Source organism: Bombina bombina, chromosome 4 (assembly GCF_027579735.1).
Source record: "Bombina bombina isolate aBomBom1 chromosome 4, aBomBom1.pri, whole genome shotgun sequence".
NCBI lineage: Eukaryota > Metazoa > Chordata > Amphibia > Anura > Bombinatoridae > Bombina > Bombina bombina.
Window position 1 is genome coordinate 445502377 of NC_069502.1, and position 14054 is coordinate 445516430.

The 14054-nt window shown below is 41.5% G+C and overlaps 1 protein-coding gene across 1 annotated transcript in view; it reads left to right on the forward strand.

Moving 5' to 3' along the window:
- Positions 1 to 14054, forward strand: part of ECEL1 (endothelin converting enzyme like 1) — a 173616-nt gene that overhangs the window by 76360 nt on the left and 83202 nt on the right. The window contains exon 5 of the mRNA XM_053709058.1: positions 8042 to 8166. Within this exon, the coding sequence (XP_053565033.1) occupies positions 8042 to 8166 (125 nt within the window). The remainder of the gene's footprint in view (positions 1 to 8041; positions 8167 to 14054) is intronic.

Sequence of the window (14054 nt, forward strand, 5' to 3'; positions counted from 1 at the left end):
ACAGGAAGTTGCAAGAGGATCACCCAAGCAGAGCTGCTATATAGCTCCTCCCCTCACATGTCATATCCAGTCATTCTCTTGCAACCCTCAACAAAGAAGGAGGTCGCGAGAGGAGTTGGAGTTTTTACTTAATTATTCTTCAATCAAAAGTTTGTTATTTTAAATGGCACCGGAGTGTGCTGTTTTTTCTATCTCAGGCAGTATTTGGAAGAAGAAACTGCCTGCGTTTTCTATGATCTTAGCAGGCGTAACTAAGATCCACTGGCTGTTCTCGACATTCTGAGGAGTGGGGTAACTTCAGAAAATGGGAATAGCATGCGGGGTCTCCCGCAAATGAGGTATGTGCAGTAAAATATTTTCTGGGAATGGAATTGACTAAGAAAACACTGCTGTTACCCGTATGATGTAAGTACAGCCTTAAATGCAGTAGTAGTGACTGGTATCAGGCTCATAAATGTATGCACAGTAGAGTTATTTTCTAGGGACTAGAATTTGACTGAAAAAATACTGTTAATACTGATATAATGTGTGAGCCTTAACTGCAGTAGAAGCGACTGGTAGCAGGCTTAGTAATAACTTTACACAGCATCTGAAATGTTGTTTTTTCAAACGTTTACTGGCATGTTAATCGTTTTGTGAGGTACTTTGGTGATAAATCTTTTTGGGCATGATTTTTTTCCACATGGCTAACGTATATTTCTGCATAGAAACCGTTATATCAGGTCTCCCACTGTTGTAATAGGAGTGGGAGGGACCTTTTTTTTTAGCGCCTTGTTGCGCAGTTAGAATTCTAGCACAGTCTTCCTGCTTCTTCCTCTTTGATCCAGGACGTCTCCAGAGAGCTCAGGGATCTTCAAAAGTCGTTTTTGAGGGAGGTAATCAGTCACAGCAGACCTGTGACAGTGTGTTTGACTGTGATAAAAGCGTTAAATCTTAATTTGATATCCGTTTTTGGGTACTGAGGGGTTAATCATCCTTTTGCTAATGGGTGCAATCCTCTGCTAATTAATACATTTAAAGAATTGTTGACTATAACTGAATTATTTCTTTGTTATTCAACTGTGTTTTTTAAAAAAAGCGCTGCAGCGTTTTTTTTTATATTGCTTGTAAACTTATTGAAAGTAATTTCCAAGCTTGCTAGCTTCATTGCTAGTCTGTTTAAACATGTCTGATACAGAGGAATCTGCTTGTTCATTATGTTTAAAAGCCGATGTGGAGCCCAATAGAAATATGTGTACCAATTGTATTGATATTACTTTGAATAAAAGTCAATCTGTACCGATAAAGAAATTATCACCAGACAACGAGGGGGAAGTTATGCCGTCTAACGCTCCTCACGTGTCAGTACCTTCGTCTCCCGCTCGGGAGGTGCGTAAGATTGAGGCGCCAAGTACATCAAGGCCCTTACAAATCACTTTACATGATATGGCTAATGTTATGAAAGAAGTATTATACAATATGCCCAAGCAGAGGCAAGCGCGACAGCTCTGGGTTAAGGACAGAGTGCGCCGATGACACGAGAGCCATGTCTGATACTGCGTCACAATTTGCAGAACATGAGGACGGAGAGCTTCATTCTGTGGGTGACGGTTCTGATTCGGGGAGACCGGATTCAGAAATTTCAAATTTTAAATTTAAGCTTGAGAACCTCCGCGTGTTGCTAGGGGAGGTGTTAGCGGCTCTGAATGATTGTGACACAGTGGCAATCCCAGAGAAATTATGTAGGCTGGATAAATACTATGCGGTACCGGTGTGTACTGACGTTTTTCCTATACCAAAGAGGCTTACAGAGATTATTAGCAAGGAGTGGGATAGACCCGGTGTGCCTTTTTCCCCTCCTCCGATATTTAGAAAAATGTTCCCTATAGACGCCACCACACGAGACTTATGGCAGACGGTCCCTAAGGTGGAGGGAGCAGTTTCTACTTTAGCCAAGCGTACCACTATCCCAGTGGAGGATAGCTGTGCTTTCTCAGATCCAATGGATAAAAAATTAGAGGGTTACCTTAAGAAAATGTTTGATCAACAAGGTTTTATATTACAGCCTCTTGCATGCATTGCGCCTGTCACTGCTGCAGCGGCATTCTGGTTTGAGTCTCTGGAAGAGGCGATTCGCACAGCACCATTGGATGAATCTTTGAGCAAGATTAGAACCCTTAAGCTGGCTAATGCGTTGGTTTCGGATGCCGTAGTGCATTTAACCAAACTTACGGCTAAGAATTCCGGATTCGCCATACAGGCGCGCAGAGCGCTATGGCTTAAATCCTGGTCAGCAGATGTAACTTCTAAGTCTAAACTACTAAACATTCCTTTCAAAGGGCAGACCTTATTCGGGCCCGGCTTGAAGGAAATTATTGCTGACATTACTGGAGGTAAGGGCCACACCCTTCCTCAGGACAGGGCCAAATCAAAGGCCAAACAGTCTAATTTTCGTGCCTTTCGTAATTTCAAGGCAGGAGCAGCATCAACTTCCTCCGTTCCAAAACAGGAAGGAACTACTGCTCGTTACAGACAGGGTTGGAAAGGCAACCAGTCATGGAACAAGGGCAAGCAGGCCAGAAAGCCTACTTCCGCCCCTAAGACAGCATGAAGACAGGGCCCCCTTTCCGGAGACGGATCTAGTGGGGGGCAGACTTTCTCTCTTCGCCCAGGCTTGGGCAAGAGATGTACAGGATCCCTGGACGTTGGAGATTATATCTCAGGGATACCTTCTGGATTTCAAAACTTCTCCTCCACAAGGGAGGTTTCATCTGTCAAGGTTATCAACAAACCTAGTAAAGAAAGAGGCATTTCTACAATGTGTACAAGACCTCTTAGTGATGGGAGTGATCCACCCAGTTCCGCGAACGGAACAGGGGCAAGGGTTTTATTCAAATCTGTTTGTGGTTCCCAAGAAAGAGGGAACCTTCAGACCAATCTTAGACTTAAAAATCTTAAACAAATTCCTAAGGGTTCCATCGTTCAAGATGGAAACTATTCGGACCATCCTACCCATGATCCAAGAGGGTCAATATATGACCACAGTGGACTTAAAGGATGCCTACCTTCACATACCGATTCACAAAGATCATTATCGGTACCTAAGATTTACCTTTCTAGACAGGCATTACCAGTTTGTAGCTCTTCCCTTCGGGTTAGCTACGGCCCCGAGAATTTTTACAAAGGTTCTAAGCTCACTTCTGGCGGTACTAAGACCACGAGGCATAGCGGTGGCTCCGTACCTAGACGACATTCTGATACAAGCGTCAAGTTTTCAAAATGCAAAGTCTCATACAGAGATAGTTCTAGCATTTCTGAGGTCGCATGGGTGGAAAGTGAACGTGTAAAAGAGTTCTCTGTTACCACTCACAAGGGTCCCTTTTCTAGGGACTCTTATAGATTCTGTAGAGATGAAGATTTACCTGACGGAGTCCAGGTTATCAAAGATTCTCAATGCTTGCCGTGTCCTTCACTCCATTCCAAGCCCATCAGTAGCTCAGTGCATGGAAGTAATCGGCTTAATGGTCGTGGCAATGGACATAGTGCCATTTGCGCGCCTACATCTCAGACCGCTGCAACTATGCATGCTAAGTCAATGGAATGGGGATTACTCAGATCTGTCCCCTTTGCTAAATCTGGACCAGGAGACCAGAGATTCTCTTCTCTGGTGGTTGTCACGGGTTCATCTGTCCAAAGGAATGACTTTTCGCAGACCAGATTGGATGATTGTAACAACAGATGTCAGCCTACTAGGCTGGGGAGCAGTCTGGAACTCCCTGAAGGCTCAGGGATTGTGGACTCAGGAGGAGAGACTCCTCCCTATAAACATTCTAGAATTAAGAGCAATATTCAATGCTCTTCTAGCTTGGCCTCAGTTAGCAACACTGAGGTTCATCAGATTTCAGTCGGACAACATCACGACTGTGGCTTACATCAATCATCAAGGGGGAACCAGGAGTTCCCTAGCGATGTTGGAAGTCTTGAAGATAATTCGCTGGGCAGAGTCTCACTCTTGCCACCTGTCAGCGATCTACATCCCAGGCGTGGAGAACTGGGAAGCGGATTTTCTAAGTCGACAGACCTTTCATCCGGGGGAGTGGGAACTCCACCCGGAGGTATTTGCTCAACTGATTTGTCGTTGGGGCAAACCGGATCTGGATCTCTTGGCATCTTGCCAGAACGCCAAGCTTCCTTGTTACGGATCCAGGTCCAGGGACCCGGGTGCGGTGCTGGTAGATGCACTAGCAGCCCCTTGGGTTTTCAACATAGCTTATGTGTTTCCACCTTTTCCGTTGCTACCTCGACTGATTGCCAGGATCAAACAGGAGAGAGCATCAGTGATTCTGATAGCGCCTGCGTGGCCACGCAGGACCTGGTATGCAGACCTAGTGGACATGTCCACCATGGTCTCTACCCCTGAGGCAGGACCTTCTAATTCAGGGTCCTTTCAACCATCCAAACCTAATTTCTCTGAGGCTGACTGCTTGGAAATTGAACGCTTGATTCTATCAAAGCGTGGGTTTTCGGATTCGGTTATTGATACATTAATACAGGCTCGGAAACCTGTTACCAGAAAAATTTACCACAAGATATGGCGTAAATATTTATATTGGTGTGAATCCAAGAGTTACTCATGGAGTAAGGTTAGGATTCCTAGGATATTGTCTTTTCTACAAGTGGGTTTAGAAAAGGGCTTATCCGCTAGTTCACTAAAGGGACAGATTTCTACTCTGTTTATTCTTTTACACAAGCGTCTGGCAGAGAATCCAGACGTCCAGGCTTTTTGTCAGGCTTTGGCTAGGATTAAGCCTGTGTTTAAAACTGTTGCTCCTCCGTGGAGCTTAAACTTGGTTCTTAAAGTTCTTCAGGGTGTTCCGTTTGAACCCCTTCATTCCATTGATATTAAGCTTTTATCTTGGAAAGTTCTGTTTTTGATGGCTATTTCCTCGGCTCGAAGAGTCTCTGAGTTATCTGCCTTACATTGTGATTCTCCTTATCTGATCTTTCATTCAGACAAGGTAGTCCTGCGTACTAAACCTGGGTTTTTACCTAAGGTTGTTTCTAACAGGAATATCAATCAAGAGATTGTTGTTCCATCGTTATGCCCTAATCCTTCTTCAAAGAAGGAACGTCTTTCGCATAATCTAGACGTGGTCCGTGCCCTGAAGTTCTACTTACAGGCAACTAAAGATTTTCGACAAACTTCTTCTCTGTTTGTCGTTTACTCTGGACAGAGGAGAGGTCAAAAGGCTTCGGCTACCTCTCTCTCTTTTTGGCTTCGTAGCATAATACGCTTAGCCTATGAGACTGCTGGACAGCAGCCTCCTGAAAAAATTACAGCTCATTCCACTAGAGCTGTGGCTTCCACCTGGGCCTTTAAGAATGAGGCCTCTGTTGAACAGATTTGCAAGGCTGCAACTTGGTCTTCACTTCATACTTTTTCCAAATTTTACAAATTTGACACTTTTGCTTCTTCAGAGGCTGTTTTTAGGAGAAAGGTTCTACAGGCAGTGGTTCCTTCTGTTTAATGTTCCTGCCTTGTCCCTCCCATCATCCGTGTACTTTAGCTTTGGTATTGGTATCCCATAAGTAACTGATGACCCGTGGACTGAACACACTTAACAAGAGAAAACATAATTTATGCTTACCTGATAAATTTATTTCTCTTGTAGTGTGTTCAGTCCACGGCCCGCCCTGTCTTTTTGAGGCAGGTTCTAAATTTTAAATTATAACTCCAGTCACCACTGCACCCTATAGTTTCTCCTTTCTCGTCTTGTTTCGGTCGAATGACTGGATATGACATGTGAGGGGAGAAGCTATATAGCAGCTCTGCTTGGGCGATCCTCTTGCAACTTCCTGTTGGGAAGGAGAATATATCCCATAAGTAATGGATGACCCGTGGACTGAACACACTACAAGAGAAATAAATTTATCAGGTAAGCATAAATTATGTTATTACACGCAGCTCATATGGCATAAATGTCCTTATTGTTTTTCCTATTCAGTAGTTTGTAGCCAATCTGATAGTTCTTAAATCAACATGAATGTCAGAGAAAGTGCATACAATTGTATAAGATTTTTTATTTTACTTTGTTATTACTTTAACTTTGTTTTCTTGGTATCCCTTTGTTAAAGGGACATAATACTCATATGCTAAATCACTTGAAACTGATGCAGTATAACTGTAAAAAGCTGACAGGAAAATATCACCTGAGCATCTCTATGTAAAAAAGGAAGATATTTTACCTCACAATCTCCTCAGCTCAGCAGAGTAAGTTCTGTGTAAAAAGTTATAATTCACCTGCTCCCAGCTGCAGGTAAAAATAAAAAAAAATATGAAGAAATGAACAGCAGCCAATCAGCATCAGCAGCGCTAAGGTCATGATCTCTTACTGTGATCTCATGAGATTTGACTTAACTCTCATGAGATTTCATAGTAAGCTTCCTTTACCTGATTGGTGAAATAATATGAGAGTTCACGAGGCTCATCCTTTCAGCTGTCCCAGGACAGACATACTAATATGCTGCTTAGAAATCCTTTACAATGGGAGGTGGCTACTGAGGAACTTTTGAGGTAAAATATCTTTCTTTTTTACATAGAGATGTTTAGGAGATATTTTCTAGACAGCTTTTTACAGCTATGCTGCATCACTTTCAAGTGTTTAAACATTTGGGTATTATGGCCCTTAAATCATTCTTAGGTAGGCAATGCACTACTAAGAACAACTGTAAGCTACCTACAAATACTTCATGCCATTACCTCATCAGCTAGCTCCCATCAGGGCTCTGGAGCTGACAAACTATTTGCTGGAGTTAAAGAAATATTTATATACAAGGAATAGTACATTGATAATTACACAGTTTACTTTGTTCACACTTGTATGCCTCTTTAAGAACTATTATGATGACTGTGTTTCTATTGTATTATGACTAGTAGAACAGAATTGTTTATTTTTTCATCCAATCATACAAAGAATAATGTGAAAAATGTGTGTTTGTTTTTTCTTTTAATTGAGGACATCCTAGCTTTAATGGATTACGCTATAAATTAAGCTTGGGGGCTTAACTGTAATTAAGAATTGTTAATTAAGGAAGGACGTTTAAGGGCATCAAAAGATTTTGCATGACAGTCTTCTGGGGAGAAACATGTAAATGTGCTACAGAGGCATAAACAGAACGGGGCATATTAGCTATATAATCAATAACTATAATAATATGAGACAATGGCAGCAATTTCACTTTTTGTTTGTGAACTACTTTGTAATAATCAGGTGAAGTGCGTGAGTGATACAGTTTGTAGTGAGTAAGAAGAGCGTTAGTGACAGACTTCCGATATACAGTGCAAAGGTTCAGGGAAGCTAACAAAGGAAACAGGAGCAGTGTTCTGTATTACAGCTTTCATACTGCATTTCTCTCCTCTCCCCTGAAGATAGATGGCTGTAACGTTGCCAAGAGGTTTCTTCACCCCAGTGAACATAAATAACTCACAAATGTCCTGTTACATTTTTGAGATTTATCTCCAGCCCTGTACATCTCCTTCAAACCCTGCCAAGAAATCACAGCAATTATCACAAGAGCCCATAATACAAACTATTAACACCTCAGCTGCTGGAGGTTTGCTATGTCTGATAGCTGATTTTAAATAGTAGTTACCATTTTCTAATGCACTGATTAAAAGGGACATTAAACACTTTGGGGTCGATTTATGAAGCAGCGGATGCTGCTTCCCACCCACTCCACTTCAGTTCCACCTGAAGCGGAAGTTAAGAAGCAGTGGTCCTAAGACTGCTGCTCCTTAACTCATCCGCCACCTCTGAGGTGGCGGACAGCAATCGGACCGATAGAATACAATCGGGTTGATTGACCCTATCAGGCACTGAAATGGTCACTGGACACCATTTATATTTGTTCTTATGGAATAGGTATAGACAATTTTTTTTTTATAAATGCTGAAAGCTTATCACAGTTTATACATAGGCCCATATGCCTGCAAGCTGCACCACTGAAAGCCTTTTACAACACATTCTTATTTTTTTATATCCATATTTTCCTTTGTAAACAGTTGAGGTGGAAACGCCTACTGGACAGAATATTCCACGAGGAGTTCTCAGAGAATGAGGAGGTGGTTGTGCTGGCCACGGATTATATGCACAAAGTGTCTGAACTGATACGCTCCACTCCGGCAAGGTATGTACCAGGAAAACTATAGCTACTAACATTAGATACAGGCAAGTAGGGTACTGACCGAAGGTACAAACTATAAACCAAGCAGTCACTAAGCCATGAAGTACGTTATATAGAGCATTACCTCAGTATCTAATACGCTCAGCGCTCTGAAATAGCTGCATGGTCCAAAGAATCCATATAGTAGCATTCAAATGTTGTTGGTAATGGAGTCATCTGTAAAAAAAATAAAAGTGCATCAACCTCACTGTGACAGAGAGCAATAAGTGTAGGTTGTGATGTGTGTCTCATTATGACTTTATGAGTGAAATGTGTCAAACATCTAGTGACACAAATAATTTTTATTTGTAAAAAAATTATATGAAATCTAGAGGGTCATGTGACCCATCTCATCATTATAATTGTTTCATTGGCTTGTAGGAAGAGTAGTTCAGTATCAATGACCAATTCATTTTAGTTCTCTTTACTTATGTCTAGTGGGATCAATATTTACTACTTTTCTTAATGATATGACATCTAGAGGGTTATGTCACCAGCCATTTGACAGAGCAATGTATGTATCTTTTGCATAAGAGATCATTTCATGTAAGGTTTTAATTTTTGACAGAAACAAGAGAGATCCAGCACTTTCTCCTTTTTGTTACCATATTTTATTACCTGGTGTATGTCAGAAAATTGCATTTTTTTATATCAGTCATGTGAAATCAAGAGGATCAGATGATACCTTATTTAAAGGAGAAGATTTTCTTTTGCAAAGACAGCGGCGCTGTTTCAAGCCCCCCCCCCCCCCCACCACCACCACTTTTTTATTACTCTAAACTACATCCACTAGAAGGACAAAGAGCAGATCTTCTTTTCCAGTGAAGGGGCACATGCCCCTCTAAGTTGCACGAAGAACGAAATAAAGAGATAGGATAGTCAAATTTAACTTGCATGGTTCATATAGAGTATGTCATTTTAAGACAATTTTAAATTCACTTCAATTTTCAGATTTACTTTGTTCTCTTAGCATCCAGTTGAAAAAGAATATGTACATATCTTACACTACTCGTAGATAGCTGTTGATTGGTGGCTATACACATTTGTATCTTGCCGTTGTCTCACTAGATGTATTCAGCTAGCTCCCAGTAGTGCATGGATGCTCTGGACCTGAATTTAACTATGTGTTTAATCCATTTGTAGGGGTTAAACGCACAGTTGTATGCAAGCAATAGTACAATAATAACATGGTCTGTCATATTAAAGCATTTCCTTTTTGCACATGTATATCCCTTTAAGGGATCTATTCTCAGGAACAGGCTAGACCACAGGTTTTCAAATCTGCTCTCAGGCCTCCCCAACAGGCCAGGTTTTCAGGATTACCTTGGATGAGAGCAGGTAAAATAACCATGTTTACTGATTAGCTGAGTATTTCACCTGTGCTCTTGTTCAGATAGTCTCAAAAATGTGGCCTGTTAGGGAGGCCTGAAGACAGGTTTGAAAACCAGTAGGCTAGACCAGTGCCCAAGCCTTATATTTGAGCACTTACAAAAACAAAAAATAAGTTATTGAAAAGACATAAACATATTCAAAAAATAAATTGGACTATTTGGGACCTGCAAACTTAGTTTAAAACTATGTATTATATTGCTAATTAAAAATGCCTGTTTTAATATTTGTCTTGAGACACAAGTAGCTACCATTTTTACAAGGATAACTTGTAGGAAATTTAATCCAGCTGCAAGCAAAGGGCAGTGAACTCCAAAGATACCAGTGATTTGTGTACAACGGAATCTGGGCTTTTACAGCAGAACTGGTGAATAGATCCAGTCGTTGCTTTAATGATTAGGCATTACTAGAGAAAAGCTGTATGTTTAATAGATGATTCTTGTAATGTAATTATATATAGCTTGGTGTGAAGCCAAAAGCAGCAGACACAAGCAAAATATTAAGCCATAATATAGGGGTAGAAGTGCAGAATATGCTTCTCCGGAAGGAAGCCACTATTCCTCTTTACACTAGTACTGCATGCATGTTAAACTAAATGACCCACAAAGGGTGAGAAATAATAGTATTCCCCTTGGAAACACACACTTGTGACCATTTGAGATGACTAGAAATAGTCCATACAAACATAATACCTTTCGGCCAGAATCGGTACATAATCAATCCGCTTACAAGCATTATTGTCAGACAGTTAAGACACAAATCACTGCTTGGGTTAAGTGAGGTAATAGCAACTCACCTTGTCAATATAGTTGTACTGATGCTCAGGAGTGGGCACTATGACTTGCCCTAAGTGTCAGGAAATAGATTGTAATCACTTCAGTACAAAGTCTTTACCATTGGAGCTGAGCACTGGTGGGGGGAGGCAGCTGTGACTGGTTATACTAAGAGAGTGACTGGTTTTAATAAGAAAGTGACTGATTATAATAAGAAAGTGACTGGTCATCCCTCATTAACAACATATGCTGTAGTAGGTTCAGTTCTGCATTACAAATAATCAGTAGCCTGTAGCTGTTATTCACAACTGCAACATCTACCTCATGATATTATATGACAGCAAATCCATGAACTACACTGTACAAAACAACATATACAAGAAGCAACTCTATCACTCATTTTAAAAATTCAATAACATTTCAATGTGAGAATGAATTAGGGAAACAGGTGCTAAATGACAAAGCCAAAATGACCTGGATTATAGGTGAGCACCGTTATGCCATTCTGTGCAAGCCTATTCCACAACTCAGCTGCCAATCCAACAGTATTGCTTCTTCCTGTACCGTGTATTCATGAAGCAAAGACTGGTTTATTTTTAGCAGGCATTCAGCTAGCCACTTTGATGTGCTACACTATATTAGCCATTCTGCTAATTTTATCTGTTCTGTATTTCAAATAGTTTTAGACATTTGTGAGACATATTTATCCTGCTTGTATTCAGTGATGTGACTCATTTATTTGGAGGATATGAGTAAGATAATCTCATACAATTATTGGTGATTTGTATGTTGAATTGATAAGCTATTTAGAGCTGAGTCCTCATAATATTCTGTTCTGTAACATGCATTGCTTATGACTTCCTGTGTTTTATTATGTCATCTTGGTAGAATATTGCAGATAATGTGCATTAAATATTAAGAAGTAAGTTATGAAATATGGTCGGTTTCTATGTATTTATTTATTTATTTATATCACATATTTGGAAGCACAACATTGCAGAATGCAATTTAAAACTTTGGTGAATAACCCCTTGTTCTTGGATTGCATTAATATAGTCTCACTTAGCTTCCTTCATTCTCTTTCTATCTAAATGCTGTTCTCACATTAACCAGTAATAAACATTGCATATTTGTAATATATACCAATAAAGGGACAGATTAGCGCGCTAATTAACTCTCCAGCTAGAGCATTAATTGCACAAGAAGTAGGCCTAGATTTGGAGTTCGGCGGTAGCCGTCAAAACCAGCGTTAGAGGCTCCTTCAAGTTCAATCCGATTGCAATAAGAGTTAATTTATTTCGTTAGATGTAAATTATATTTAAGTTAGGGGGGTGTTAGTGTTAGGGTTAGACTTAGCTTTAGGGGTTAATACATTTATTAGAATAGCGGTGAGGTCCGCTCGGCAGATTAGGGGTTAATAATTGAAGGTAGGTGTCGGCGATGTTAGGGAGGGCAGATTAGGGGTTAATACTATTTATGATAGGGTTAGTGAGGCGGATTAGGGGTTAATAAGTGTAGGCAGGTGTCGGCGACGTTGAGGGGGGGCAGATTAGGGGTTAATAAATATAATATAGGGGTCGGCGATGTTAGGGCAGCAGATTAGGGGTACATAGGGATAACGTAGGTTGCGGCGGTTTACGGAGCGGCAGATTAGGGGTTAAAAAAATATGCAGGGGTCAGCGATAGCGGGGGCGGCAGAATAGGGGTTAATAAGTGTAAGGTTAGGGGTGTTTAGACTCGGGGTACATGTTAGAGTGTTAGGTGCAGACGTAGGAAGTGTTTCCCCATAGGAAACAATGGGGCTGCGTTAGGAGCTGAACGCTGCTTTTTTGCAGGTGTTAGGTTTTTTTTCAGCTCAAACAGTCCCATTGTTTCCTATGGGAGAATCGTGCACGAGCACGTTTTTGAGGCTGGCCGCGTCCGTAAGCAACTCTGGTATCGAGAGTTGCATTTGCGGCAAAAATGCTCTACGCTCCTTTTTTGGAGCCTAACGCAGCATTTGTTTGAACTCTCGATACCAGAGTTAAATTTATGGTGCGGCCAGAAAAAACCCTGCGGAGCGTTAACAGCCCTTCTACCGCCAAACTCCAAATCTAGGCCGTAATCTTTTTGCTATTGTCTGTTGCGCTCGTTCAAAGTAAACTTTTTTCGATCAAGCGCTAACCCGACAAGGGCAAAAAGCTGAAGTTAGAATATCGAGTGTGCATTCACGTATTCCCCCTTAGAAGTCATCAGAGAAAAAAAGGGGAATAAATACCTCTCGCGCAAACCCGATCTCATATTCTCAAGTGCACTAACCCAACATGAAAATATGAATATTTCACATTTCCATGATCTTCACATAGCAGAATATGTTCTATTTATTCATAAATAAATTTCTCCAACATAGGTGTGTCCGGTCCACGGCGTCATCCTTACTTGTGGGATATTCTCTTCCCCAACAGGAAATGGCAAAGAGCCAGCAAAGCTGGTCACATGATCCCTCCTAGGCTCCGCCTACCCCAGTCATTCTCTTTGCCGTTGTACAGGCAACATCTCCACGGAGATGGCTTAGAGGACGCTGATGATATTGTTTCTGAAGGGCCCCTACACCAGTCTGAGGGGGCCAGGGAGGTTTTGTCTGAGGGAGAAATTTCAGATTCAGGAAAAATTTCTCAACAAGCTGAACCTGATGTGATTACTTTTAAATTTAAGTTGGAACATCTCCGCGCTCTGCTTAAGGAGGTGTTATCCAATTTGGATGATTGTGATTATCTGGTCATTCCAGAAACACTATGTAAAATGGACAAGTTCCTAGAGGCCCCGGGGCCCCCCCGAAGCTTTTCCTATATCCAAGCGGGTGGCGTACATTGTTAATAAAGAATGGGACAGGCCCGGTATACCTTTCGTACCTCCCCCCATATTTAAAAATTGTTTCCTATAGTCGACCCCAGAAAGGACTTATGGCAGACAGTCCCCAAGGTCGAGGGGGCGGTTTCTACTCTAAACAAGCGCGCCACTATACCCATAGAAGATAGTTGTGCTTTCCAAGATCCTATGGATAAAAAATTAGAAGGTTTGCTAAAAAAGATGTTTGTTCAGCAAGGTTACCTTCTACAACCAATTGCATGCATTGTCCCTGTCACTACAGCCGCGTGTTTCTGGTTCGATGAGCTAGAAAAGGCGATTATTAGTAATTCTTCTTCTTATGAGGAGATTATGGACAGAATTCGTGCTCTTAAATTGGCTAATTCTTTCACCCTAGACGCCACCTTGCAATTGGCTAGGTTAGCGGCGAAAAATTCTGGGTTTGCTATTGTGGCGCGCAGAGCGCTTTGTAAAATCTTGGTCAGCGGATGCGTCTTCCAAGAACAAATTGCTTGACATTCCTTTCAAGGGGAAAACACTGTTTGGCCCTGACTTGAAAGAGATTATCTCTGATATCACTGGGGGCAAGGGCCACGCCCTTCCTCAGGATAGGTCTTTCAAGGCCAAAAATAAACCTAATTTTCGTCCCTTTCGCAGAAACGGACCAGCCCCAAGTGCTACGTCCTCTAAGCAGGAGGGTAATACTTCTCAAGCCAATCCAGCCTGGAAACCTATGCAAGGCTGGAACAAAGGAAAGCAGGCCAAGAAACCTGCCACTGCTCCCAAGACAGCATGAGATGCGGGCCCCCGATCCGGGACCGGATTTGGTGGGGGGCAGACTCT